This window comes from Diabrotica virgifera, chromosome 4 (genome assembly GCF_917563875.1).
Source record: "Diabrotica virgifera virgifera chromosome 4, PGI_DIABVI_V3a".
Classification (NCBI taxonomy): domain Eukaryota; kingdom Metazoa; phylum Arthropoda; class Insecta; order Coleoptera; family Chrysomelidae; genus Diabrotica; species Diabrotica virgifera.
The window spans coordinates 185,654,855-185,664,484 of NC_065446.1; the positions used below are offsets into that span (position 1 = coordinate 185,654,855).

General features: G+C 32.2%; 1 protein-coding gene across 1 annotated transcript; it reads left to right on the top strand.

Moving 5' to 3' along the window:
* The first annotated feature begins 3,738 nt into the window (after positions 1-3,738).
* LOC126884030 (uncharacterized) lies at positions 3,739-4,930 on the top strand. Its single transcript, XM_050649819.1, has 2 exons — positions 3,739-3,877; positions 4,515-4,930. The coding sequence occupies exons 1-2, from the start codon at positions 3,823-3,825 to the stop codon at positions 4,850-4,852; spliced, it is 393 nt and encodes a 130-aa protein (XP_050505776.1). The 5' UTR covers positions 3,739-3,822; the 3' UTR covers positions 4,853-4,930.
* Positions 4,931-9,630: the final 4,700 nt, after the last annotated feature.

Below are 9,630 nucleotides of genomic sequence, written 5' to 3' on the forward strand. Positions count from 1 at the left end.
AATTTATTAAAGAAAAACATACGCTGGGGTCACAATTTCCCCCGCTTGGTCATCCGAAGGTTAAAAATGGTCTAAAGCGAGACCATCTGTCGATCTTGGCAAAACTAATTTCCACAACTTTTCTAATTCCCGACATGGTTTACTATACCACCGTTTAGTATAATCAACTCGTAATTTCTAGTTTACTAATATGAATATTATGTTTGAAAAGGTAAGCACTGTGCAGCTGTGTCATGTTTATTAGAAGTTATTGCTTCAATGTAGATTTGCATGTGTTACACAAATGTTGCTAGGGTTATAAAAACTTAACTACAAAACATTGTCGAGTTTGCCTTATGCGCTGCAAGAAGTAAAATATATTTTATAAAAGTTCGTAAGGAGTGCATATTTTTAGCTGAGTTACAAATGGTTTTATTAAGCAAACTCTTAAAGTTACAAAACTTTTAGAATCTGGCAAATAAGCAGGAATACTAGTCAACGTGTAGAATCCACTTTGTTTTTACACAAATTATAGTCCAAGTAATGAAACTTAAAATAGGACAAAAACTCGCACTTTGAGAATAACTTGAAAATTTGAGAATAAGTAGTGGATAGTTCAAGGATCAAAATCTATAACATAGATGGCATCATATTATGATGCAAAAAGGCGCTTTTACCGTGGGATGGTTGCCACCCCATCTTTGGGGTGGAAATTTTTTATTATATTTTGACCGCAAGAGTTGGTAAAAACGTTCAATATAAGCAAACAACGTTCTATACATTTTTTTGAAAAATCAATAGTTTTTAATTTATTCGCTATCGAATGTGTTAGTTTTATATCAAAAAAATAAATGTTTTTAATCAGTTTTCTGCTAATGACTCAAAAAATTTTCGTTTTAACAAAACAACTTTACTTAACAAAAATATACCTTTTGAAAAATTAAACAAAACCGTTTTTTAAATTTTCTTTAAGACCAATAGTAATCGAGATATACTTTATTATATACAGCGATACATTTTTGGAAATTTTTATGGTTTTAAGTTAATTTTCGGGTGTAACTACAATGATATTTTGCAAAAAATTATGTCTCGCAGATTTAAAATGCGTTTTATCTCGAAAACGGTTTAGTTTAGCGAGGTAAATGTAATATAAATTTTTAAGTAAAAATATTAAGACAATAAAAGTTTTGATTCAAAAGTATGTAGAGTGGGCAATAAAAAAAATTGAACCTATTAAATGAGCGCTGAAAGGCGTATGTGGCACCTTCTGGGTAATACAACATTTTTGGTGGCGAATTTAGATTTCTTGTCCCAAAAAACTTCTGCTTACTAAATTTCGTGTTATTATCGTATGCCTGTTAGGAAATATTCAAGAATAAATAAAATAAAAGTTTCATTTTGACACCCTGTATTTCCGTTAATATCAACTTTCGTACTAAGGTAAGTTAGCTTAAATTGACCTATTTTAACCTCAGAAATCCAAGGTTAAGCTATGGCTCATTCTTTACCAGACACCCTGTATAATTAAATAAAACATTGCAAAAACGAGCCTGTACTGCCCATAAGAAGAACAAAAAAATACACATTCTTTAAATAAACTTTTTTATCCGCCTAGATTGTGTGGTACATTTGAACTGTCAAAAATTGATTATCTAGAACAAGAAATCGAACTTGATTGGCTTGGCAACATTTAACGAGCCTATTAATTGAATAATTATTATTGTTTCTGATAGTATAGTGTCACTGTCACTATCGTATTGCCTAATGGAGACTTTAAAATGCACTAAATTATTTTACTTTGAAAATGAAATAAACATCTTTTTTTTAACTTAAGACAAATAAAAAAATATACCTAATACGAAGACCAAAAAATCAATAAAAAAATTAATATACAAAGTCATACTACAGTCCGTCTAAAAAGTATCCGGAATTATATATTTTTCCTAATTTTAATAGATTTCCTTTTTGTAACATTTTAAGACAAAATTAATGCATTAAGAATTATTTTGTGCCGATAGTAGGTTATGGATAAAATCGCATGACAACACCATCTGTCAAATAATATTGTTGTTTGTAAACAGACTTAAGATTTGTGAAATCATGTCGCAAGTAGAAAAAAGAAAAGTGGTGGAATATTTGTATAAAAAGGGTGCCCGAAACGTTAAAAAATTAGTGCAATTGACTGAACTCGGAAAAAGTTCAGTGTATGAGACAATAAAGAGGATAAAATATGGCATAGATATGAGACATAGACCAGTTTTGAGGTAGACCGCGTAAGATTCGCGGAAAAAATTTAAATGCTTTAGTGGCTTTGGGACGACAAAATCCGCGCCTAGGTTTTCAAAAATTAGTGAACAGATTTGGAAATCAACGAAGTATAAAAGTGTGCCCAGAAACTGTACGCATGTCACTGAAAACGCAAGGCAACATATCAACGAAGAATAGATTTTTGTCAACGTTTTCGAGAAGATAACTTTAATAATGTCTTTATATATGATGAAAGTTATTTCCAGCTTGGTGCAAATTATCTAAAAGTCCTATCAAGAGAATATGTTACCCTTCAAATTTCCACATTTCCCACTAAAATAATGGTTTGGGGAGAAATACTCAGCGTGGTGCTACACCTCTCTGTACAGATAATGGTACTGTTGATAGTGCGAAATATTGTGACATGCTAAATGGTTTTCTTCTTGAAACGACTCATGTTTTATATCCAGAGGGGTGGCGTTTTCAGCAAGATAATGCAAGATGCCATACTTCTGCTTATACTCAAGCTTGGATGCAAGCACACGAATTGGCAACAATTCCGTGGCCAGCAGCATCTCCAGATCTTGGCCCCATTGAAAACATATGGGGACTGATGAAGATTGAAGTGGCACGAGCAGCGCCACGAGTAAAAGAAAGTTTGATTCGGTCAGTTTTACAGGCCTGGAAACCATTACCGAAAATTATGGCCCTGACCTAGTTTCGGGTGTACTTGGACATTTAACTAAGTGTTTAGATTTAAATGGAGGTTGTATAAGTAAATGAGATGAATTATTTGTTGAAATTTTATATTTCAAGTGATAGAAATAAATACCGTAAAATTATAATTTTGCTCCCTTTTTCCCGGATACTTTCTAGACGGACTATAGTTATTTATGAAACAGTTCTTGAAGTATACTTTTTGCGCACGCATGTGATGTTTAGAGCACGAGAGGCGCAAGTTGATATCTGATAATTGAGAGTTAGATGTTAGACCATGCAGAGCATTTTATAAAGACTTACTTTTCTTTTGTAAAATTGATAATAAAAACTGTACCATATTTTTCCAAGTTATACAGACATACTGAATAACAGCTCAAAATTTGTTTTTTAAGCTTTTTAATTATAATGTCCGATTCGGATTCAGCATAATCAAAAACAAACATTTTTGATCAAGAGGTAACATGATGAGTTCATTGATACTTTTAAAATTATTTATAAAACAATGCTTTTATAGTTTAAACGAATAATAAACAATTAGCGCCCAAATCTATGAGTAGAACATTTTACTCTAACATAATATTTACAAACCAATAAAAAAGGTTTTAGAAAAATATAAGCTTGTTTGATCTTTTTCCGAAACAAGTGTTCGATCTACATTGACCCCCTATAAATTAAATATGAGAAACAAAGTAATTCTGATATTTCTACGCAACAAAATGAACAATAAAACAAATTATTAATTATAATGGTCACACTTTAATGAACTAAACAATGAACAAAAATCAGTACACCTACAAACGTAAATCAACCGTGAAAATATAAAGAAAATACCTATAAAGGTGTCTAGATTTTTCCCATAATATTTAAATTGTAGTTATGGAGAACAGAGTGGTATTGGTTTTAAGTATTATAGTTTCATGTTGCTCAAAAGGTAAATTTTAAACTTAAGCTTAATCAGTAGCATAGTTATACATAGAAAGTTGTTTCCCGTTATCTAAGAAGATTTTTTTACTCTGAGTTGCATTTTAAGCCAATTTTTTGTCTAGGTAACTCATTTAAGTCTAGTGAATGACATAAATATTTTTGTTCTCGTTTGTGCATTGTTGTTAACCTTTATCTTGTTCTTCTATCTATATCTGCTTCTATCAAATAGCTATTTTTTGACGACTCCGTAGTCCAAGTAATGAAGCTTAAAATAGGACAAAACCTCGCAAGTTTACAGAATGGATCGATTTGCATGAAAATTTAAGGATAAGTAGTGGATTCTCCAAGGATCAAAATCTATGATGCTAAAAGGCGCTTTTACCTGGTATCAATGTGCAAAAAAATGCAATGTTTATATTTATTTCATAGTAGTACCTACGGTATATAATCTTTATCTTTATCCATTTATTTTCTTGTTTTATATTTTTCCTAAACGTTTCCTAAATCATGCAAGATTTATACTCGCGGATCACCATTGATCCAACATACCCTAGTAGGTTAACTAAATCATCATACCAGTTGAGGGTTAAGGACTTAATTTTAGCCTAATTAGTAATTTTAACGAAATAAACTTTTTATTCCAGCTTCATTGGCAAATCCAGCTTTTAATTCTCGAGACCCAACTCTGAGACCACCTGGTTCAAATGAATATCCAGAATTACCTGTGAGACCTCCAAGCCCACTTGTATACCCTCCTGAGACACCTTTAAATCAACAGAATCCTTTTGATAACTCTCGAGACCCAAATTTCAGACCACCTGGCGCAGATGAACCGGATGTCAAAATTTCAGAAGTTGATGAAATAATACTACCGGATGTCCTTCCTTCTCGATATGTGAAAGATTTGAGTCATCCTGTAAGACTTGTGGGTCCTTTTGAACCAGATGAGCAGTTTTTGTTTGCGGAGCTTCCTGGACTATAAAATGACTATTATGAAACATCTATATTTTAACAATAATGTATTTAACAATAAAAAATTACTTTAACGAGAACAAAATAACTACATCTCCCAAAAATCAAAATCTTGATACCTATATTAGAATCAAAATAAAGATGCACTAGAAATAAACAAATTAAGACATGTTTAATGTTACAAGGAGCACTACCAAATTATGTTTTACAATGTTTTATAAACTTTGTTAATCATTATTTGTATAATATACATTGTAAATCATGTATACATTGTAAATCATGATTTGCGAGTGCTCCTCGTAACGTTCAATGTGTTTGGCTTGTCTATTGCTAGTGCATCTTTGTTGTGATTTTAGTATAAGTAAGATAAAGTAAGCTAAAATGGAAAAAGGAAATATAATTTATTACAGAAAGTATTCCAAAAAGATAGGCCATTAATTAGACCACAGATTTTGGGTTCACAAATAGGTTGATTGAACCTTACTTACCTTAGTACAAATATGCACATAAAAAAAGGTACAGCCCTTTGAAATTTCAAAATGAAAATAAATTTTTTCCAATATATCGAAACCTCTTAGAGATTTGTTACTAAAAATGGACATGTGGCATTCTCATCGTAAGAGCATCTTAAAAAAAATTATAGTGAAATTTGTGCACCCCATTAAAATTTAATGGGGGTTTTGTTCCCTTAAAACCCCCTAAACTTTTGTGTATGTTCCTATTAAATTATTATTGTAGTACTGTTAGTTAAATGTAATGTTTTTAAAACTTTTTTGCCTCCCATTACTTTCTCGAAAAGCCAGTTTTTAATATCGAGATATTTTGAATATTTGTCAAATCCACCACATATTTGTATATTATGGTTATGTACGATTATAGAGACCTGGTAATAATATGAAAAATTATAATTTACATTTTTATAATATGAAAAAATAATAAGAGGTAAAAAAGTTTTAAAAACACTGTGTTTAACTAATCGTACCGCAATAAAATTTAATTGGAACTTAGACAAACATTTGGGGGGTTTAAAGGAACGACACCCCCATAAATTTTTTATGTAGACATATTAAAAAAGAAGCCGCATATCGATAAAAACTGGCCTATCGAAAAAATACTAAGAGGCAAAAAACTTTTAAAAATATTGTGTTTAACAACTAATTGATCGTACCACAATAATAATCCAATTGGAACGTACATAAAAGTTTGGGGTGGTTGAAGGCAACAAATCTCCATAAAATGTTTATGGGATGTACAAAATTCATTGTTGATTTTGTTTTAAGATTTTCCTGCCATAAGAATGCCACATGCCACAAAGGGCTGTAACTTTTTTTGTGTACACTATTGTATATAATATGTAAGTGAGTTTAATCAACCTATTTTTGACCCCAGAATCTGGAGTTTTTCGTTATGACCAAGTTTTCGGGACACCATACGGGACACCGTATAACATGTAGAATAGAGAAGGCTAGGAGTGCATTCAATAACATGGCCAACCTTTTTAAGCTTCCGATGACCAACCTTTTTTTGTTACGCGGATGACCAACGGGGGTAAAAAATGACCACAAGTCAAAAATTACAATTGACAAAAAAATTAAGATGTTTTAACACATAAAATTAAGTCATTTTAATAGTAGTATTGTAACAATAAATGATAAATTATAAACATTTGTAAAACATATTTTATTCACAACTGAACCAAAACAGGAATCATGATTATTCTGAACGTAGAACTAAAGAAATTTTAAAATATACACTAATTTACGTCGCCACAGGTTTAACAAACAACTTTTTTTCACTATTGGAGTGTTTCTTAAAAACAATTCAACATAATAAACGGTATTTACTTAATATAAAATTGGAAAATGGAAGGCCAAGGGAGTTCGTCTTTGACCCCAAATTCAGAAAATGAAATTTTTTTCGTAAAATATAGGGAATTGTTTTTATTACAAAATATGGGGATATCTAGAATGATATTAAAGTTAAATAAAAAAATAATGAGTTTAAAATTAAAAATATTTCTGAATTTATTAAATAAAAACATACGTTGGGGTCCAAATTTACCCCTGGGTCATCCAAATATTAAAATCCAGAAACTTAATCTGGAAATAAAAGTAGGGCTCCTACGATGTTATAGATCGTCTCAATATTATGCTACGGAGTTGAATCCTGGACACTCACTGAAGCGATGGAGAAAAAACTTAAAGCCTTCGAGAGATGGCTATACAGGCGAATCCTAAGGATATCATGAACGGACAAAATAACCAACGAGACCATTAAAAAAAATAAACCAAATAAACCAAATAAACCATTAAAAGGAGAGAGTTAGAATATCTCGGACACATAATGAGAAACGACACTAAATACAGGTCACTAAAGGTAATACCTTAAGGCAAAGTATTTGGAAGGCGAGGAATTGGGAGAAGAAGAATATCGTGATTAAAGAACCTGAGGAAATGGTTCTCCACAACAACAACAAATTTATTTAAAGCAACAGTTAATAAAATAATGATAGCCAAAATGATCGCCAATATTCGAAACGAATAGGCACCAAAAGGAGAAGAAGATATAATTCACATAAATTAACAAATCCATTCTAAAATATTCAAGAAGAGTAGGTAGCTAACTGACCTAATACTCCCATCCACAGATAGCGGAGTGAGAGTTCAGATGAGATATCAAGGCCCTTACATTGTAACAGTGGACACAACCGACAGGCTATCGTGTCTTCTATTTTATCTTGCACTAAATAACCCGGTCTATATAGACATTTCAAATAACAAAAATTGCCGGAGAGCCAAATTTTGGTGGAGAGCTAGGGTATACCATAACAAATAAAGTTTAAAAAGTCCCCATCGATCCCACGTGTGCTTCAAAAGTTATTCGGGGTCAAAGGTCAAAATTTGAGATTTTTTGTTTTTTTTTCGAAAACGGTAAGTTTTATCAAAAAAAACCTTAAACCAAAGTTATAGATCTTAAAATTGTCTACAAAAATAGTCCTTACTATTTTTTTCCTAAGAGTTGCCATTCCTGAGATATCGCGATTCAAAGAGTCACATTATACATGATATGCACACGTATCCACACCACCTGTGAGGTAGTGTACTCGGCGCGTTTTTTTTACCGTGGTTTCCCCTGTAGGCCTACTCCACTAACTGTTTTGACAATTTTAGGATAATTTAAGGAAACAATACTGGTCAAGTTCTAGATATTACCTTATTATTGATATTGATTATTGATATTGCTATTGATTATTAGGTTAACTATTGTTTTGATTTCTTTAGATATTTTAATCAGATTCATATTCTTGAAAGTCTACTTTAACAGTCAAGTCTTCTTCGATTTCATCTTCTTCCTCTTCCTCTTGCTAGATGTTCAAAAATTGTTCAAATGTGACTGAGTCATTGGTCTCTTCATTAAAATTACAGGAGTCTTCCTCTGTTGTACTAAACTGGACATTTGAGCAAGACTGACCTTGGCAGTTGGTACACACTAGAGAACACAGCAACCCGACTTTTTTACATCCACATTTGGCACTACAACCTTTTTGCAATTGCAAAAAATAGTGTTAAGGAGTTTTTCTGGCGCAGGTGGGAGTAAGGTTTTAATCGGTTCCAGAGTATTATCTATTAATTTCCAACCCCAGTCTTCTGGATTCAGTTCATTGCCTAGCCATGTTTGAACTTGATAATATACTCAATACAAATGTTGAAAAGCAGATGCTGATGTTGGAGGAAGACATGATAGTTGTACTTGTTTCTTGTTTCGCGTATTTTTTACAAAAGTTAAGTATCGGTATTTATCAAGACAAATAATTTTTTTGGAGCTCCATAAACCGCAAGAAGAAAGCTGAAAGAAGGCTGAAATGTTAACTGACAAATTAACAGTTGCGAATATTGAAGTGAAACAAGCTAAAAATGACGCAGATGTCCTTATAATTGAGACAGCAATTGAAAAATTTAAGGCAACAAACACAACAATTGTAGTTGGTGAAGGTGTTGATTTGTTGGTACTGATTACTGCAAGGACTCCAGTAGATAAAGTTATTTAAAATTAACATGAAGTAAAACTCCCTAGTGTAGTTGGTATATTTAATAAAAATTCTAAACTCATCTTTTAAAGTTAATAACACCCTTAACAAGAGTTTGACCAATACTAAGGATCCAATCAACTACATGAACCGTAGTGGTGTATATAAACTCTCTTGCTCAGATTGTGATGCTACCTACATCGGTAGAACTTGTAGATCTCTTGCCACCAGATCCCTAGAACATAGTAAGAGAGATACTACTTCCTCTTTCTCACATCACCTTAAAGTCAATAGACATGAACTTAAGATTTCTGAGGGTGTCCAGTTGGTGCACAATATACAGCAGAAAAACACACTCCGATTGGACTTGTATGAGGATTTGGAGATTATCCGAGACTTGAGGTCCAGTCCCAATTGTGTGAATAGACAAACCTCCCTTAATCGCAATTTTACTCCCATTCACCGTCAACTTTTTTCCTAAATTACTTGTTTTTTCAATTTATCCTTCACACTTAGCAACTTTCCTGACCTCACCCATAAAACCTTTAACTTGACCTTCTTTTTCATTCTTTTTCATACTTCACTTCCTTCTATTTCCAAAATCTCCTTTCATAATAATCATTTACTCTACAACCCCCAGTAACACCAACACAACTAATTCACCCTTTGCCATTTTCTCACCCTACTTTTCCCTTCATAAATCATTGACCTTATCTATTTGTCTATTCGCCGCTTGGGTCTTTACTTCGTTCGTTGGTCTT

What these genes read in the sequence shown, in the direction of transcription:
- LOC126884030 (XM_050649819.1), top strand. Translation starts at nt 3,823, where the DNA reads ATGGAGAACAGAGTGGTATTGGTTTTAAGTATTATAGTTTCATGTTGC. An exon ending in AGTTTCATGTTGCTCAAAAG is followed by an intron (nt 3,878 to 4,514) that starts GTAAATTTTAAA and finishes TTTTTATTCCAG; the next exon opens with CTTCATTGGCAAATCCAGCT.